The following is a 21,396-nucleotide window of genomic DNA, read 5'->3' as shown; positions in this document are numbered from 1 at the left end:
CCGACACTTACCCCTTTTGCCGAAGAAGGCATATGGCAGGCTTTAGAAGCCAATCTTAGGAAATTATTGCATTTCACCTTGACAACATGTTAAAGCAGCAGTTACTAAAAGTCAAGGTCATATGTAAACCTCTAAAATTGGACATGATTTCGCTTTTGAAAGATCAAAATGTGTAGAATATAACAACAACATTGCTATAAAAATATATGCCATACGCAAATGTAATTTAAAAAGAAAAAAGGAATATTTCTAGTTAACCGCAACAACCATTTATTATATATTAAAATAATGACCATAACAATATATCACTGGCATGACCTGCTATGACATTCTACCCCATAACACTGTATAAAGAATTGATGAATCTTGGCTAGCAAAGATAGGGCTATATATTCTATTGCAGTTAAGAGGCTAATGAAAGAAAACTTCAATGTATATAAAAGTGAATGTTTTGTTGATTAAATATGCTGATCTGATGCTAGAAAGGAAGTAAATTGGAATATTCTTAGGATTAAATAATCATGGTTGGGTATTTATCGATGTGTAAATTTTACCTAATCACTCACAAAGTTTACATAAACATCTCTACTTCAATTTGAGTTAAAGATACGGTCTTGCTTTTGGCTTTAGAAACTTCCAGAACTCAAATTTTACATAAAGCTGACAAAGTATATTCAGAAAATGGTGATCACGACCTAAATCCAGTAGCAGGGTACAAACTCTTATTTACATTGGGATTTTTCATTTTTGGCTTGAGATCTGAACAAGAATCAGTCCTTTTGCTGTGCATAGTTTTTAATTTGGGCGGAATTATTTATTCAAATTTTTATTCACTGGAATTACAAAGTGCTCAATAATATTCTTGAATTAAAATATTAACTTGGAATTATAGTGAGATTATAGTATTGCGATACATCAAAAAGACTGTTAACACATCACCACATTCCAGGCCTTTGCACAATAGCACCTTCAAGACTACAGGCACATCAACACATTCAATATCAGATATTTTTTGGAATACCACTGGAATTCACCTGGAAGCTCATACATTTGGACTTGTGATGGGACTTAGGACAATTGGGATTTAATTCATGATACTTAAGTTCATTGTAAATTTTCACTTTGTATTCTAGGGAAATACATTATTTGTTGAACTTTACAACTTGGTGGTTTTCATTCTTTTCTGTTACTTAGTTTAAGACCAAAGAGTTGCAACAAAATTAGTATTAATATTGCAAATCTTACCTAAAGAAATATGGGCATGATGGATTGAAACCCATCTATACAAACTATTATTAGTAACAGAAACTATTTGTGGTGGAGGACACTATGCCATGGACATAGAGCATTGAAATCCCTACAAGCCATGTAACCATGTATCAAACTTACCTGTGTCTGACCAGTGTATGTGTGTCGATGTAACCATGTATCTGACTTACCTGTGCCTGACCAATGTCTATGTGTTGATGTCTTAACCATGTATCTGACTTAGATGTGCCTGACCAGTGTGTGTATTGATGTGTTAACCATGTATCTTACTTACCAGCATCTGACCATTGTCTAAGTGTTGATGTAACAATGTATCTGACTTACCTGCATCTGACCATTGTCTATGTGTTGATGTAAGGATGTATCTTACTTACATGTGTCTGACCAATGTCTATGTGTTGATGTAACCATGTATCTGACTTACCTGTGTCTGACCATTTTCTATGTCTTGATGTAACCATGCACCTGATTTAGCTATGTCTGACCAGTGTGTGTATTGATGTAACCATGTATCTAACTTACCTGTGTCTGACCAGTTTATGTGTGTTGATGTAACCATGTCTTTGACTTACCTGTGTCTGACCAGTGTGTTTATTTATGTATTAAACATTTATCTGACTTAGCTGTGTCTGACCAGTATGTGTATTGATGTATTAACCATGTACCTGACTTAGCTGTGTCTGACAATTGTCTATGTTTTGATGTAACCATGCATCTGACTTAGCTGTGTCTGACCAGTGTCTATGTGTTGATATAACCATATATCTGACTTACCTGTGATTGACCATTATCTATGTTTTGATGTAACCATGCATCTGACTTAGCTGTGTCTGACCAGTGTTGTGTGTTGATGTAACCATGTATCTGACTTACCTGTGTCTGACCATTATCTATGTTTTGATGTAACCATGCATCTGACGTACCTGTGTCTGACCAGTGTATGTGTGTTGATGTAACCATGCATCTGACTTAGCTATGTCTGACCAGTGTGTGTGTGCGTGTTGATGTAACTATTTATCTGACCTACCTTTGTCTGACCAGTGTATGTGTGTTGATGTAACCACATATCTGACTTACTTGTGTCTGACCAATGTCTGTGTGTTGATGTAACCATGTATCTAACTTACCTGCATCTGACCAGTGTATGTGTGTTGATGTAATCATGTATATGACTTACCTGTGTCTGACCATTGTGTGTATTGATATATTAAGCATATATCTGACTTACTTGTGTCTGACCAGTGTCTGTGTGTTGATGTAACCATGCATCTGACTTACCTGTGTCTGACCAGTGTATGTCTTGATGTAACCATGTATCTGACTTACCTGTGTCTGACCAATGTATGTGTGTTGATGTAACCATGTATCTGACTTACCTGTGTCTGACCAGTGTATGTGTGTTGATGTAACCATGTATCTGACTTATCTGTGTCTGACCAGTGTATGTGTGTTGATGTAACCATGTATCTGACTTACCTGTGTATGACCAATGTCTGTGTGTTGATGTAAGCATGTGTCTGACTTGCCTGTGTCTGACCAATGTCTGTGTGTTGATGTAAACATGTATCTCACTTACCTGTGTCTGACCATTGTATATGTGTTGATGTATCCATGTATCTGACTTACATGTGTCTGGCCATTGTTTATGTGTTGATGTAACCATGTATCTGACTTAGCTGTGCCTGACCAGTTTGTGTATTGATGTATTAACCATGTGACTGACTTAGCTGTGCCTGACCAGTGTTTATTAATGTTTTAACCATGTATCTGACTTACCTAAGCCTGACCAGTGTATGTGTGTTGATGTAACCATACCTGTGTCTGCCCATTGTCTACGTGTTGATGTAACCACGTATCTGACTTACAAGAACTTCAGCACAAAAGTTTAACACCCCTACAATTACTGTTGTCATAGCAATACATGTGTCCCAAGATGCCAAGATGGGTCAGACACAAATATAACTGCATCAACTGTTTTGCAAAAGTAGACTGTAAAGCAGAAAAGAGGCCACCATGAAATAAACAGAACTGAATGTTAAATACCCACCTGCTGGACATTTAGTGCAGGTTGTGGCTCCGGCATTAGAATAGTATCCATCATTGCAGGTGGTATTTGCCACTGATGTACAGTAATGCCCAGCTGGGCACTGTGTACATGATCCTTGCTCTGGCCCTGAGAAAAATCCACTGGGGCATGCAGTTTCTGAGCTTGATCCTGCAGGGCAGTATTTTCCTGCACTGCATGAAGTACATGAAGTGGCTGAAGAAGAAAAACAAATTAAGGCTTTAACCTTGAACAAACTCTGCACTACAAACCAAAAACATTTAATCATTTTCCAGCACAGTCTATAAATCAATGAAAATCTTGCTAGACTATTCATTTTCTAGCATAATCCATCTATTAAATGTCTCTCACTCATCATTCGAAAAATGAATATTTTAATCTATCTACAACTCTCTTTCTTTCATCCATTATTTTCTAGCATAACCCTTCATTCTATGTACATATCTCCCACCCATAACTTTCTAATGTAATTTGTCAGTCTATTTGCATATCTCCCACCCATAATTTTCTACTGTTATCTGTCAGTCTATGTACATTTCTCTCATCCATCATTTTTCAAGCACAATCTATCTCTTTACGAACATCGCTCCCTCACCCATCATTTACAAGCACAATTAATCAAACTACACCGCTCCCTCGATAACTCGTGCCCGGATAACTCGCGATCCCGCTTATAACACGGTGTCCGTCTTGGTTCCCGATTTTTTCCAGAGAAAATGTATTTAAAATATCTTTAAAATATGCTGAACATGAAAAAATTACGATAAGAATTGATAAATTAAACCTTGATACATTAATGGTTTTATCATCGAAAATGGTGATTAATGCCCGTAAAAATATAATCCATATTTTGAAATTTGCAAGTTCTAAAGAAGAATTAATTTCAGAGATCTTGAAAATGCTTAATTAGGCGTATTTGGATGCCAATTTTTGATCTGGGATGCAGATAATCACTGAGGCGGGAGTCCTCCGTACGCATGTAATAGGTGCGCAGGAAAATTCAAAGATTTGCCGGTCCTGTTTCAGCCACCTGCTTTGTGGGATAATGTGTTGATCAGTTAACTGTGCTGATATTTACAATGACAGAATTCAGTGACTGAAAGACTCTATGATGTACTGTTGCCATTTTATAAGAGTACATTAAAAAACAAAAACGAACATGATGCAACAGCTAGGCGGCTAGTTCAAAGGCTTTGACTAGCGGCCGAGTGAGAAAATGTACTGATATTTAGTGATTGACTTCAGAGGCAGAAAGACCCGGTTTTAAAATCCTAGCGAGACCTCTGTTTAAAGATATCATATATTATGTAAGTTTTTATGATAAATAGTTGTCAGTATACTGTAAATAAACAGTCTGGTGAAATAGCGATCAATGAAAACTTCTGGTAAATGCTAACAGGTGGCAACAGAGAATGAAATAAACACCAATTAAACGTCTTCCTGTGTGAAAGTCACGTTCTAATCCTTTAATTCCGTCTCAGTGTAAACATTATAATCACAACATATTCTGTTCATTGAAAACATGAAAAGAGTCAATCAGCCGTCACATCGAAACCCGTGAGTACTTCTGTGAGAACCTAATTACATGTACATGCCGGCTTTGTTTTGATCAACAACTTGGGGAAGTGTTTGTTGCATTAAAAAAAAAATCGATTACAAGAGACCTCGGGTGCTGGATTAAGGGTCTTGGAGCTGCCTTTGACATAAAGCAAAACAGTAACAGAGACAACAACGATGATAGTGACTTCGAATGTTTCAGTGAAACTGATGTCATTAATGCCGAGTCTGTTTGGCAGAAATTTGTACAGACTCATGGTCCTGAGATGGGCGTTTCTCTTGATGATATGGAGGAGTGGATTTGTGTTGACAGTGATTGCCCCACAGCCGAATACATGTCAGATGAAACTATAATTATTTATATAGCGAACAAATTTGCAGCAGAAGACGATTCTAACTGGAGTAACACAAGTGTTGAAAGTGATGCAGACTTAGATGTTGCACCCCCCACCCCTCTGCACAGGAAGCAATCCAATATTTTGATATTGCCATAAGGTGGCTGGAGACCCAAAATGTTGACTACGTAAAGCTCATGCAGTTGAGAAATCTGAGGGATTTTGCTCGGCGGCAGAGAAACCAAGAAGTAACACATACACAAAAAAATAACTGATTTTTTCAAAAAGTGAATTGATATTTGTCAAGCGTGGCACAAACGGCAAGTATTAACTTGTTCTAATTTACGTTGTTTTAAATTTGTAGACCAATTAAATACGTCTGTACTGATTAACCCTTGTTTTTTCTGTTTTCCATTTTACTTCTATCACATTCAAAAATATTTATCTATCATTCGATCGACACTGTTTCTCAAAAAGAGTCGATCTTTTGTATATGAAAAAACGTCTAATTTGGATCAAACAATAAAACTAGAATGTATCCAATTCAACATAAAAATTAGTGATAGTGATGTAGTACACAATGTGTGAAGTGGTACACATGTTAAGCGAACGGAAACCACGTGGAATAATGTTTTCGATGATCGCCTCAATATACTGTAATTTATCCTGAAATTAATGTTGTCCTATGAGGAAATAATAAAGTACACCGTTATGAAGAGATATTTATTAACATTTAATCTCAGAACGGTTATAAAGTGAGTATTCAACAGTATAATCTGCCTACCCCCCCCCCTTATTTCTCTGTTATGTCGTCAATCACTTTATTGGCTTTGGGCTTATTTTATAGGTCCCTCGATAACTCGCGCCTCACTTATAGTGCAGTCGATGTTTCTGGACCCCGATGTGCACGAGTTATCGAGGGAGTGGTGTATTTAATCTCTCTCACCCAATATTTTCTAGCACAATCTATCAATGTACATCTCTCTCACTAATAATTTTTTAGCATAATTTAATTATCTATGTACATATCACTCTCACCCATCATGTTCAAGCACAATCTCTCTCTCTCTCTGTGACTCTCTCTGTGTCTCTCTCTGTGTCTCTCTCTCTCTCTCTGTGTCTCTCTCTCTCTCTCTCTCTATCATATCATTTGCTAGCATAATCTCTCATTTTATGTCTCTCTCTCCCCCGGTATACTGACCTCCTGCAGGGCTGTACTTCCCCGCTGGACACTTGGATGGAGCCACACTTGTTGAGTTGCATGCATACCCTGCTGGGCAACTTGTACATGTTGTGCTTCCAGCCACAGCATATTTACCTGTGGAGCGAGAGGGAAATGTTACATTCCTAACCAGATTTTCTGGGAACAATTTATGCAGATTATGATCTCTTCCTTAACTATGTAAAATGATAGAATGATAGCATGTAATGTCTGAGACTGATAACCTCTTCAACATATGTTTAGAAATACACAATGATTTAAAAGTGAAAAAAAAAAAATAATTTCAGAGCAGTAAGTTGACACTAAGTTAGAAAACATTTCTGTTAAAAAGAATCATCCTATCACAAAAATAAATAAATGAGTAATATCATTATATCTGATGAGATGTTTCTGCAGCATAATTTAACTCTAACAATGAAAAAACTAGCACCAAAAGACTCCTTATTGCCCTGTTAAAGCAACATTTTGACATATTTTTGTATCCTATCCAGGACTTGTTTCATTGGTTAAATGATACATCAACATCATTGGGAAGTCTGTCTGTTTTGAAGTTTCACAACATAATCTGTGCTATGTATTGGTGTGTTAAGATATCCCACAATGGAGGTCATAACAGTATCAGTGTATGGTAAGGAAACCCCACCATAGGGATCATAATAGTACTGGTATGAGACTGGGAAATCCCATAGCAGAGGACATAATTCATGGGCAGGAGCAAGGCATACAGAGAACCTATCCCCAGATTTATGTGTACAATGGTGGGATTTCCCTATCCATCATAATGTCAAGAGATTAATTGTTTTTTCTGAAATAGTGGTCAGAAATAAATGGTGGATAAACTGTTTGGATTGTTCCTAATAAACACAGTACTTTAAGAAAGATTTTACGTTTTCAAAGACAGCATTCTTTTTCCAAAATAATTACTATTTAACATGACAGTACAGTTCAACCTTGTAATATAAAAACTTTGGGAAAAAATAGCATACATAAATGACATTGTAGACATGGTGACATGATGTAGCGTCATGGAGTCATTTCACTAAAATGATCGGATGACAAGAGATAGTGTCATAGAGTAAACTCACTAAGATCAACAGGATAACATGATATAGTGTCATGGAGTCACCTCACTAAGATCAACAGGATGACATGATATAGTGTCATGGAGTCATTTCACTAAGATCAACAGGATGACATGATATAGTGTCATGGAGTCAACTCACTAAGATCAACAGGATGACATGATATAGTGTCATGGAGTCAACTCACTAAGATCAACAGGATGACATGATGTAGTGTCATGGAGTCAACTCACTAAGATCAACAGGATGACATGATATAGTGTCATGGAGTCAACTCACTAAGATCAACATAATGACATGATATAGTGTCATGGAGTCAACTCACTAAGATCAACAGGATGACATGATATAGTGTCATGGAGTCATTTCACTAAAATGATTGGATGATATGATATAGTGTCATAGAGTAAACTCACTAAGATCAACAGGATGACATGATAAAGTGTCATGGAGTCACCTCATTAAGATCAACAGGATGACATAATACAGTGTCATGGAGTCATTTCACTAAGATCAACAGGATGACATCATATAGTGTCATGGAGTCAACTCACTAAGATCAACAGGATGACATGATATAGTGTCATGGAGTCAACTCACTAAGATCAACAGGATGACATGAGATAGTGTCATGGAGTCATTTCACTAAAATGATCGGATGACATGATATAGTGTCACAGAGTAAACTCACTAAGATCAACAGGATGACATGATATAGTGTCATGGAGTCACCTCACTAAGATCAACAGGATGACATGATATTGTGTCATGGAGTCAACTCACTAAGATCAACAGGATGACATGATATAGTGTCAATGAGTAAACTCACAATGACCAACAGGATGACATGATATAGTGTCATGGAGTCACCTCATTAAGATCAACAGGATCACATGATATAGTGTCATGGAGTCAACTCACTAAGATCAACAGGATGACATCATATAGTGTCATGGAGCCAACTCACTAAGATCAAGAGGATGACATGATATAGTGTCATGGAGTCATTTCACTAAAATGATTGGATGACATGATATAGTGTCATAGAGTAAACTCACTAAGATCAAGAGGATGACATGATATAGTGTCATGGAGTCAACTCACTAAGATCAAGAGGATGACATGACATAGTGTCATGGAGTCAACTCACTAAGATCAACAGGATGACATGACATAGTGTCATGGAGTCACCTCACTAAGATCAACAGGATGACATGATATAGTGTCAATGAGTAAACTCACAATGACCAACAGGATGACATGATATAGTGTCATGGAGTCACCTCATTAAGATCAACAGGATCACATGATATAGTGTCATGGAGTCAACTCACTAAGATCAACAGGATGACATCATATAGTGTCATGGAGCCAACTCACTAAGATCAAGAGGATGACATGATATAGTGTCATGGAGTCATTTCACTAAAATGATTGGATGACATGATATAGTGTCATAGAGTAAACTCACTAAGATCAAGAGGATGACATGATATAGTGTCATGGAGTCAACTCACTAAGATCAAGACGATGACATGACATAGTGTCATGGAGTCAACTCACTAAAATGATCAGATGACATGATATATTGTCATAAACTCACTAAGATCAAGAGGATGACATGATATACTGTCATGGAGTCAAGTCACTAAGATCATCAGGATGACATGATATAGTGTCATGGAGTCAACTCACTAAAATCAGCAGGATGACATGATATATTTTCATGGAGTCAACTCACTAAGATCAACAGGATGACATGATATAGTGTCATGGAGTCAACTCACTAAGATCAACAGGATGACAAGATGTAGTGTCATGGAGTCAACTCACACCAAGATAAATAGGATGACATGAATCAGTTTCACACTAATATCAAAATAGGAAGACATGGGGTAGTTTCATGGAGTCAACCTTAACCAAGATAAATTGGATGACATGATGTAGTGTCATAAGTTAACTCACACCAAGATAAATGTGTGTGTGTGTGTTTGTGTTTTGGAATTTTAATGTAGTTTTGACAATATGAGTCACATCGCTATTATGTTTGCAATGTGGCAGTTTATAGTGAAGTCTAGCACTGGGGCATCATGCTGCAGACATGTAGCATCATGTCCCACCCAGTCACGATATCCTGACACCAGGCCAACAAGTCCTAACACTAACCTCTTAATGCTGAACACCACATGAGGTAGCTGCAAGTACCATTTTTATAAGACTTTGGTATGACTTGGCTTGGGTTCGACCACTGGAGTGGTCCCAAGATGTAGAGTCACAAGCCACTAATATATAATAGCCTCTCTTATAGGTCAGCTCCAATTGCAAACTGCACAGACCCAGCTCTACCTTCATGTAATGTGCCAACAGATCTGTCCCTATGTAGTTTGTTACTAGTAATCAGTATAACAAGCAACACTGACCTTCAGCAGCTGGTACTTTATGTAATGGTTGATAAGGGACTATACTGGTTGCAGATGGATGCCACTGTTATGGATTTGTATAAATCCCTTTATTTATTAAATGTATGTACTCGGGTTTCATTTTTTTTAGATGTATTTACAGCTGACCGGAGTCGACGTGGTACCAGCTGTAGAGCTAACCATAGAAGTTGACCAAAGCAGCTGTAAAGCTGAACCAAACCACCCGTAGAGCTGAGTGAATAGTGTTGCTGGTTGAGTAGTAGGTGATCGGGCATTGCTGACCAATTGGTGGGCACTCATTGCTTGATTGACCAAGGAACTGAATGGTGGTCAGCGACTACCTGGAATACTGATGGCTTGATCGACCAGTGTGACTGATAGCAAAGTGTGCTGGTGATGGAGTGTGTAACTCCATGCATGTAATCTTTTAGCCGTGGGCTAATTTTGGGGGTTTGTAATACCCAGTGTTTTGGGGATTGTAAAGATACTTTGTATGATATCTGTCGCTTTGTTTTCATCATTTTATTATTTGAATAAATACTCATTTTTCACTATCTGAGTTAATTCATTTTTTACTATTTGAGTAAAACATATTCTTTTCGTCGTATGAAATTACTGTGAATCATTCACCTTTGACCTTGTACTGTGTAAGGTCATTCATTTGTATTTTCATTTGTTGCATTATTAGGTTTGTGCAGATTATGTTAATTTGTCCACATTTGGATCTTATACACACATATTAATCATAAATCTTTTCTCATTCAAGTCATTCATCATAAAACATTCTATTTGTATCACCATCAAAAGTGTTCTGTTATAAATCCAAAATCCAACCCGGTTATCTTGTTACAGCCATGCAACCTTTAAACCATCTGAAACTTTCAGGGACTATCAAGAAAACCATATGAGCTTTGCAACCTTTTATGACGCATATGTTGGAAAACATGCCATATTGTATAGGAAAGCATTCAATTTTGAATTCATTTTAGCTGCATCTGTAAATACCTGTTATGAAAATATTGATGACCCATCCCAGAAATATTCCCAGCCATAGAGTCATAATGATCAGAAAAAGACTGACGCTTTGCTGACCTCCTGTTCCTGTAATATGACCCTGTTTTTCTTTTGTTGTTTTCCCAGCTTTTAATGACACTCTTAATACATTATTGGTTAACTCATGACAAAGAAATGGTGCCTTTCCCAAGGATATACTGAGGCTGACAACCTGGGCTGGCTTGGGTTAGAATTATAAATAAAAATAACCATTGAATTATGAGCTACCAAAGCATCCCCATGAATTATGACCCTGCGAGTGGAGTTTCTCATACCAATCCACACTGTTAATTATTTAATGCATTTAAAAGCCATTGAACATTATAGATATTTAGAAATGAATTTTGAGTATTAGTTGAAATAAAAATTCAGAAACATGTTTAAAACTCTGAAATTATGTCAATTCTGAAATTAAACCATCATAATATTGGCTGCTGACTTTACAGATGCAATCCTGAAAACAAGACACCAATCAAAGACTACTGTGACATTATGTGACACAGGGTAACAGTTAAGTGAGGCAGAATAAAAAATCCCAATAGCATGTTCCATGATGATATATCACGAAATCTAATGTTTCAAAGTGTTTCCCTCCATGGGGTTTCCACCTAGAAATTTCTATGCCACCTATTAAGGGATGTGAAAAAAAAACTTTGAATTTTGTTGACCAGAAAAGGCCTTAAAATTCCTGCCCCTTTGTGTCTCCCTTTCTTTCTCACCTGAAGCACAGATGGTGGGTGCTGTGCTAGTTGATGGACACATGGATCCTGCAGGGCACTGGGTACAGGTACCTTGCCCAGATATAGAATATGAGCCATTGGCACATGCTGTTGGTGAAGATCTGTAAAAGGAATCAAGAATCCAATAAGGGTATAAGTCAGCATCATATTCCTACAATTCAATAAAGGGTGTGGATATTCTCATGATTTCCATGCATTAGTCTGTCTGTCTGTCTGTCTGTCCATTCATCCATCATCACTCATTGATTCTCCCACACCATATGGAGGTAATATTTAAATTGTGTAGACTAGATATGTGGCTGTACCAGATGCAAAGTAAAGTTTTACTTTTCTTCCTCTGGTTCATTTTTGGGAAAATTTCATACAAAGTTTTCCCAAGAGAGGAACTGTTTTAGCATTCAGTTTACCATCACTTCTACCCAAACGCTACATGAAGTATTCGACTGAAACATTGTTACTTAGATAAAGATTGGTGTTGATGCACAGTAAGGCTTTACTTTCTCTCTATGGACTATTTTGGGGTCTATTTCTTGAAAAGAGGAGCACCTGAAGGCTTATAAGCCACACCTTGTGTGTATAGTCTCCTGTGTGGATAATGACATTTTTTACATAGAAACCATTTTCTTCCATCAGTCACAATCATCTTGGCATTTGACCTTCTGATTCTAAAATTAACAGGCATTTTCCTTTCCCTGATTACAAGGCAGCCACATAGCTTGGTCCAGGTCAGTGATGAACAAGTAAAGTTACTGTGTGGGATGCAATTGTTCTTTTTTCAGTGACAGTAATCATGACCACTGACCTTTTCACCACAAAATTAGAAGCAGTCTTATTTACACCAACGTTTAGTCCAAGCATGTCACATAAAACTACTGTCAATCTGAGGAAGCTATTTTTCTTGCTTTAGTCAAATCAACCTTGCCCTTTGGGGCTTTTAACCATAAAACTGAAAGAGTTCACCAAGTGCAAGCTATTCCCTAAATTATGTAGGTGTGGATAGATGGACATCTCAAGTTACTGTGAGGCAATGAAATGTGTAACAGACAGATAGACAAATTAATGGATGGTGGACATCTCAAGCTACTATGGGGCAATGAAATTTGCAACAGACAGATAGGTGTATGAATGGATGGATGGACAACATCAAAATATATTACACTCTGCATTACTGCAAGAATATAAAGGGGTATTTCATGAATTCAGTTCACCATTGCTTCTTCTCCCACTCTTCTTCAGAGATTTTATTGAAACTGTGTAAGCAAGATATATGGTTGGTGTAGATTATAATAAAGGTTTACTTTTTTCCTTTGGTCCAATTTTGGGAGCATTTCTTTCAACTTTTTTGTGTTAAATGGGTCTTCTGAGAATTTGGCTTATCAGTTCTTCACCCATACTGATTAGATAAATATAATGAAACACTGAAAGCTATATAAGTAGTTGGTATAGATGTGGGATATGGCTTAACTTGACTAGTCTGACATTTTTCCCTGACCCAGTACCCTACCGACTGTCCCGCAAGATGGTGACTAATGGGTCAGAATCCAAAACAATTACTTGTAGAAAAGTGCAGTCAGGAAAAGTCTTTGACCCCACCCCAGTACATCAACCATAGGAGCCAAACATACACAATCCCACTCTAACTTACAGAATGGCAATCACACTGCAATAGTAATTAGTATTACAGCTTTTTCAAATAGCATTGTGGCAGGTAATGGATGATGGATCTAACACTGTAAGTCTGCAAATGGTTTTCATCATGGATTGAGAAGTTCTCATATTGGTTTTAATAAAAGAAATTCTCTTGGTCCATCAGGGAAGTCACTATTAATAAATATATTTTGCATTGCAGCACCAAGCATCATTTGCAAATAAAACAAACTGTAGGTTTGACAAACCTGAACCCAACAATAATAATAATAATAATAATAATAATAATAACAATAATAATAACATATTTAACATGACCAGAACTTGTATTTTGTTAAGAATTAACAATAGAAATTTTTTGAATAGATAACAAGAAATGATCAAAGCAAGACAATGATATCTAGTTTTTGAACATATATTATTCTCACCAATGTGACTAAAACATCTTGCACATTGCTATAACATTTTTTATTTTCTTGTTTGAGTTCAGCTAGATCTGGTGGACTATCTTTTTTGATACTAGTCTAAGTCTCCTGTGAAACTCCCAAATCTTCTGTGAAATTCCTTTGTCTCCTGTGAAAATTCTGAGTTTACTGTGAAACTCCTGAGTCTCCTATGGAACTCTTGAGTCTTCTGTCAGCAAGCTTCAGTAACTGCTATATCTATGTAAATGACAACCCTCAGCTTAGTTGTTAGACAATGTTAATTTCATAACAAATGATGTCATCTGCATATCAGCAAAAAAGGTTCACGCTTGTCCAAATTAAGAAAATGCTCTTTGAATCATTTATAAAATAAATTAAAACAATAAGCGAGAAATAAAAATCAATGTAGAGACAGATTAGAACCAAGATGAAGCAATCCAAGTCTCAGGATAACTCAATATATCCAAGCAGCCTCATGGAAAACATAAGAACCCCCCTTTGTCTTGGTGTCAACACCATCACGGCTGCTACTAAAGTACTCACGTGGGATCTGTGCAAGCATATCCAGCTGGACAATCCACACACATTTGTTGATTTGTATCTGTGACTTTATCTAGATGGAGGCAAAAGGAAAGAAAGAAAAAAAGTTATATCTAGTCTATCCAATGAATATGAAAATGAAACTGAATGACAGTGTTATCAAGTCTAATCTATCCAATGGAACTAATCAATAACAATAAAACTAAACATACAGTCAAGCATGTATATATATATATATATATATATATATATATATATATATATATATATATATATATATATATATATATATATATATATTGGAATTCTCCATTTCAATAAAACAAAATATACAGTTTAATCTAATTTAATATAATATATCCAATGGAATTCACATACACAACATGAGGCCCAAGTATGCCTGAGAACACTCACCCAGCTGATAAGTCATAATAGCATACTGAAGGTCTGAGTCGATACAATGCTTTCTGCTGGAATTTTTTGCATAGCTATTTATTGCAAATGCTGTGAAAACATTTTTTTTTCCAGGTTACCCTGGTTTTTGTATCTTCATTTATTGTTGATACTGAAAGTCCCTCCTGAAGGGTCACTTTGTGACAAAATTGGTCGAAAAATGTTAGCACTTTTTCAAAACTAAAGTTGTGCAAATGTTTCTTTCTACTATTAGCAGTGGGTTGACATCATTTGTACAAATCTAAAAGTTCTTTATGTCAGGATGCTTTCTGTAAACTTTGTTTAAATTCTGTTGACAGGTTTTAATAGAAATTGTTCAAGGCTTTTTTATTCTTAGGAATAGTTACCAAATAATGTATGTTTTCTATCAAATGTGGTCAGATTGTCTAATGAAAATTTTTTGAAAAAGTTATTTACAGGTTCTTCTATTTTTAATAAACCACTCTGGTGGCATAGTGGTAAGAGCATCTGCCTCGGATGCGGGAGGTTGTGGGTTTGATCCCCGACCGAGTTATATCAAAGACTTACAAAAATGGTACTAACAGCTGCCTCGCTTGACGCTCAGCATTAAGAGGTTAGTGTTAGGACTGGTCGGGCTGGTGTCAGGATAATGTGACTGGGTGAGACATCATGCTACATGTCTGTGGCATGATGCCCCAGTGCTAGGCATCACTATAAACTGTCACACTGCAGATATCGTAGCAATATGACTGAATTTTTTTAAAGCTATGTTAAAAATCCAAATCACACACACATTTTTAATAATGATGTCATCTTTGATACTAATCCTCATCAGTTACACAAAACAAGACAGGATTTCAAGCCATGATGCTTGCATTTAAATTCCATTAGGCATTTTTGGACAAGCCAGTAAAGATTTCTCTATTTTTAGTAATGGCAGCCCTATCTGATGAAGGACTGGCATCATTTGCAAAGACTGCATTAACTTCATACCTGGATGCCTTCTGTCACTGTCAGTTTTGGACAAGAAGTTATTTGTAGATTTTTCTTTTTTTAGTAATGCTGTATTTAAGGGCTGATTTAAATCATTTGAACAAACTGGAAAGGCCTTTATACCATCAAGCTTTTGATTAAAGATGATCAAATTCTATGGAAAGGCCTTTATACCATCAAGCTTTTGATTAAATATGATCAAATTCTATGGAAAGGCCTTTATACCATCAAGCTTTTGATTAAATATGATCAACTTCTATGGAAAGGCCTTTATACCATCAAGCTTTTGATTAAATATGATCAAATTCTATGGAAAGGCCTTTATACCATCAAGCTTTTGATTAAACATGATCAAATTCTATGCACCAGTTTTGCAGAAGTTGTTTAGGTGGCGCTATACAGTTTCGCATTTTGCATAGGGTTAGGAATTTAAAGAAAAAGAATGTCCCCGGCTTTCCTCACTGGTTATACTGGCTATTTAAAAAAGACCTTGTATATCTTAGGTATAATGCAAAGAACCTTTAATTCCCTTTATTTTGGTGTATGATTGATGGGTGTACTATGGGTTATAGAGTATACAGCTTGGCCTTACTTCAAATGTGCACCTTTCAAAAAAGTGCTAGCTCTACTTGGTCATTTTCACTTCCTGAACTTCAGAGGTCAATTGTATAAAAAAGAGCCGATAACTTTTTTTACATTTTATATATTTGGTAATTCATTCATTGCACTTTCAGAAGCTGGTATTGTCTAGTCTGGCAAAATTCATTTTCCCTATTTTAATAGCTGCTATGTATAGTGTACTTTAGACTAATTCAGACTGATTTTTTAACACAAGGGAGCAGTCATTTTAGTTAGCAGTGTGCTTAAATCATGTAAAATTTCCAAAAGTACAATATCCAAAAGAAATATCATCCACATTACATTAATGTAGCATAGAGGTATGCAAACATTCTCTCCACTGTGCACGTTTTAAATGCGAACTACTTCACCTTACATACGTCACCCTCTCAAAAGCACATATTATCTGGTGAGCGCCACCATAAAGAAGATGTAGGTATTATTTTTTTATGATTTAATTATGTTTATATGGCTGAAACATTTAAGTCGCAAGCATCAAAACAATCCTTATGAATAATTCTCCTGCCTTTTTCCCCACAGAACAGTATTTATGAGTGTCAGAGTCTCTAACAAGTCCAGCCTACCCCCCCCCCATGATAAAAGTGAGCTATTTTAAGAATGCACATTACATTTTGTAAACATAGCAACCAATGTTATGCTGAATGATAGGAACATGAAACTAGCCAGAATTATTTCTGAGATATCAACAATGAATTTTACAATTAGAAAAGGGAGGTAACTCATCAGCTTCATAAAGGTCAAAGGTCAAAGTGTAAAATATTTGCCTATTGTTTAATATGGAAGAAGCGAATTCACTTTCTCATCATTTATTTTTTTATTTCATTGCAAATAAATGAAAAGAAACATGTTCACCATATATTTCTGTCACTTATTGCAACAGTTTTAAATTTAAGTTGACTCTATTCCTATATTCTAAGTCTTCTAATTTCCCCATAATTAAGGTCACTACTCACACAAACATACCTCATGGCAAATTATGTAAGCAAGAGAAAAACGATCATAATTAGCTTATTTTCATGCTTAAATGCAATATGAATGTACCATTTTATTCAGAACATCATACATAATTATATGAAAATAAAAAAAAATAATTGCAAACATTTTTTTGTTTTCTTTAAGGTGGCGCTATACAGTTTCGCATTTTGCATAGGGTTAGGAATTTAAAGAAAAAGAATGTCCCCGGCTTTCCTCACTGGTTATACTGGCTGTTTAAAAAAGACCTTGTATATCTTAGGTATAATGCAAAGAACCTTTAATTCCCTTTATTTTGGTGTATGATTGATGGGTGTACTATGGGTTATAGAGTATACAGCTTGGCCTTACTTCAAATGTGCACCTTTCAAAAAAGTGCTAGCTCTACTTGGTCATTTTCACTTCCTGAACTTCAGAGGTCAATTGTATAAAAAAGAGCCGATAACTTTTTTTACATTTTATATATTTGGTAATTCATTCATTGCACTTTCAGAAGCTGGTATTGTCTAGTCTGGCAAAATTCATTTTCCCTATTTTAATAGCTGCTATGTATAGTGTACTTTAGACTAATTCAGACTGATTTTTTAACACAAGGGAGCAGTCATTTTAGTTAGCAGTGTGCTTAAATCATGTAAAATTTCCAAAAGTACAATATCCAAAAGAAATATCATCCACATTACATTAATGTAGCATAGAGGTATGCAAACATTCTCTCCACTGTGCATGTTTTAAATGCGAACTACTTCACCTTACATACGTCACCCTCTCAAAAGCACATATTATCTGGTGAGCGCCACCTTAGATATTTTTATATTTTAGGAATGCTGACTATATTTGATGACAGATCAGCATCAAATGTAAAAAAAAATTAAAGTCTTATATGCCAGCATTCTTTATGTTAAAAGTGGTTAAATTGTGTTGAGCAGTTTTTGAGAAGTTGTTTAAAGGTGCCTTTATTTTTAGTAGCTGTGACTTTATTTTTAGTAGCTGTGACAAAATACTTTGCTGGTGCACTGGAATTGTTTGTTGAAGACTGAAAGATCTGAAAGGTTCTCATGCCATGATGCTTTCAAACAAGTTTCATCAAATTCTATTCAGCAGCTCTGGAAAAACATAATGTTTAAAAGTTTTCGTATTTGTAGTAATGCTAGCCATATCTAAAACAGAATGTCAATTATGACAATTTGGAAGCCCTCTATGCTAGATGTTTTCTAATGAATTTAGTTGAATTATCTAAAGTGCCTTTTTAAGAAGAAAATGCATAAAGGTTATTTGTTTTTAGTAAAACAGGCCATAATTGATGGTGAATCATGATATTTTATACAAATTACAAATTAGAAAGGATTTCATGTCATGACACATTCTATTCATTTTTATCATTTCTGTTCACTAGATTTTGGAGAAGTTATTTAATGGCTTTACTATTTTTAGTAATTGCAGCTATATTTGACCACAGATCAGCATTAGTTGCACCCAATTTAAATTCCTCACTGTCAGGATGTTTTCTGTCCAATCTAGTCATGCCCTACTTAAGTTTTGCTTTGGAAAATTGTCATTGAAAGGTTTTTCTATTATTAGTAACAGTGGCCATATTGGATTGCAGATCAGTATCATTTGTATCATTTTAAAAGGTCATCATACTAGGATGCCTTGTACCAAATTTCAACAAATTCTATTCAGTGCTTTGAGAGAAGAAATAGTTTAAAGAATATTTATATTTTTAGTACTAGTGACCCAAATGTACAGCAGATCTTTATTAACTGTATAAACCTGACGACCTTCCATACCAGGATATTCTCTGTCCCTTCTGGCCCAATTCTAATTATTAGCTGTATAAATCTGACAGCCCTCTTTGGGGCCCCGAGTGGCCCAGTAGTCTAAAGCGCTCTCCGTTATGGATCACTGCCATCTCACCTCTGTCTGTGTGGGTTCAAATCCAGGATTCAGCCAATGTGGGTATGTGAGAAAGCTTGCCAGTTGCTTCTCATGGGTTGGTGGTTCTTCCCGGGGTTTTCCAGGGTTCTTCCTCCACCATTAATACTGGCCGCCATACATAGCCAATCATGTGCTGAAAAATGGTGTTAAACCCCACAACAACGACAGCCCTCTTTCTGTCCCATATGATCAAATTCAGTTTATCAGTTTTTTAGAAGTTATTTAAAGGTTTCTCAAGTTTTGGTAAAACACTGGATGGGTCAGGGACTTGTAAATAAAATGATTAGAATTCCTGGTTGATATCGCAGTGCCACTATAAGCTAATGTGTAATCATTTAATCTTGCAAGATTAAGCTGGAGTGAAAAATGTGTAAGCAAATAAGGTGAGTCTATTCATTTCAATAAGAACAAGTTATTGTCCATTATCTGAAAGTTTCAATGGTACCACCTAAGCATTCTTTTTTGTTTGTAACTTACATTTTCATTTTGCTTATAACTAGTCCAAAGTAAAGGAGGTACAAATACTGAGTGCTGATGTTTGGTTTGACAAAATATCTTTCACCACATAAGGCATTTTCGCTCATGAATATAATAAGATATAACTGATAACTGACATAAGACATAACTGATAACTGACATAAGACATAACTGATAACTGACATAAGACATAACTGATAACTGACATAAGACATAACTGATAACTGACATAAGATATAACTGATAACTGACATAAGACATAACTGATAACTGACATAAGACATAACTGATAACTGACATAAGATATAACTGATAACTGACATAAGACATAACTGATAACTGACATAAGATATAACTGATAACTGACATAAGACATAACTGATAACTGACATAAGACATAACTGAATATCTGAAAAAGATCAGAATTGCAGATTATGTTATTGAGTTTTAAAGTTAAACAGCCAACATGGTTGACAGTATAATCTGTTTACTATGTAAGGCATTTTGGATATTGCATGTTATAGGGCATATTAACTAATACCATGTAAAATAATTATGTTAATTACTTGAAAGTTTGAAAAGGATCAGAACTGTACAATTTATGCTAATGAGTTATAAAGATAAACAATCGGTGTGGTTGACAGTGTAAACAATTCACTGCATGTAAGAAGCACCACAGATAGCTTGACCATGAAAAAATGCACTATAATGCTTGCCCAGGTAACATCCCACAACAGCTAAAGCAAATGCAATAAAATGCTTGCCCAGGTAGAAATGCAATATAATTCTTGCCCAGGTAACATCGCACAACAGCTGAAGCAAATGCAATATAATGCTTGCCCAGGTAAAAATGCACTATAATGCTTGCCCAGGTAACATCCCGCAACAGCTAAAGCAAATGCAATATAATGCTTGCCCAGGTAGAAATGCAATATAATGCTTGCCCAGGTAACATCCTGCAACAGTTAAAGCAAATGCAATATAATGCTTGCCCAGGTAAAAATGCAATATAATGCTTGCCCAGGTAACATCCTGCAACAGCTATAGCAAATGCAATATAATGCTGTGCAGGTAAAAAAAACAATATAATGCCTGCCCAGGTAACATCCTGCAACAGCTAAAGCAAATACAATATAATGCTTGCCCAGGTAAAAATGCAATATAATACTTGCCCAGGTAACATCCTGCAACAGCTATAGCAAATGCAATATAATGCTTGCCCAGGTAACATCCCGCAACAGTTATAGTAAATGCAATATAATGCTGTGCAGGTAAAAAAACAATATAATGCTTGCCCAGGTAAAAATGTAATATAAATACTTGCACAGGTAACTTCCTGTAACAGCTATAGCAAATGCAATATAATGCTTGCCCAGGTAACATCCTGCAACAGCTATAGCAAATGCAATATAATGCTTGCCCAGGTAACATCCCGCAACAGTTATAGTAAATGCAATATAATGATGTGCAGGTAAAAAACAATATAATGCTTGCCCAGGTAAAAATGTAATATAAATACTTGCACAGGTAACTTCCTGTAACAGCTATAGCAAATGCAATATAATGCTTGCCCAGGTAACATCCTGCAACAGCTATAGCAAATACAATATA

General features: G+C 35.9%; 1 protein-coding gene across 1 annotated transcript in view; it reads right to left on the bottom strand.

Moving 5' to 3' along the window:
* Positions 1–21,396, bottom strand: part of LOC149790601 (uncharacterized) — a 400,967-nt gene that overhangs the window by 322,476 nt on the left and 57,095 nt on the right. Inside the window, exons 7-10 of the mRNA XM_089972700.1 lie at positions 14,359–14,428; positions 11,723–11,844; positions 6,428–6,544; positions 3,317–3,529 (exon numbers count right to left, since the gene is read on the bottom strand). Of these exons, the coding sequence (XP_089828826.1) occupies positions 3,317–3,529; positions 6,428–6,544; positions 11,723–11,844; positions 14,359–14,428 (522 nt within the window). The remainder of the gene's footprint in view (positions 1–3,316; positions 3,530–6,427; positions 6,545–11,722; positions 11,845–14,358; positions 14,429–21,396) is intronic.

The sequence above is a fragment of the Sinohyriopsis cumingii genome, chromosome 10 (genome assembly GCF_028554795.1).
Source record: "Sinohyriopsis cumingii isolate HCF-2022 chromosome 10, ASM2855479v2, whole genome shotgun sequence".
Classification (NCBI taxonomy): domain Eukaryota; kingdom Metazoa; phylum Mollusca; class Bivalvia; order Unionida; family Unionidae; genus Sinohyriopsis; species Sinohyriopsis cumingii.
Note: the sequence above shows the minus strand (reverse complement) of the source record. Positions and strands in the feature narration are given on the sequence as shown.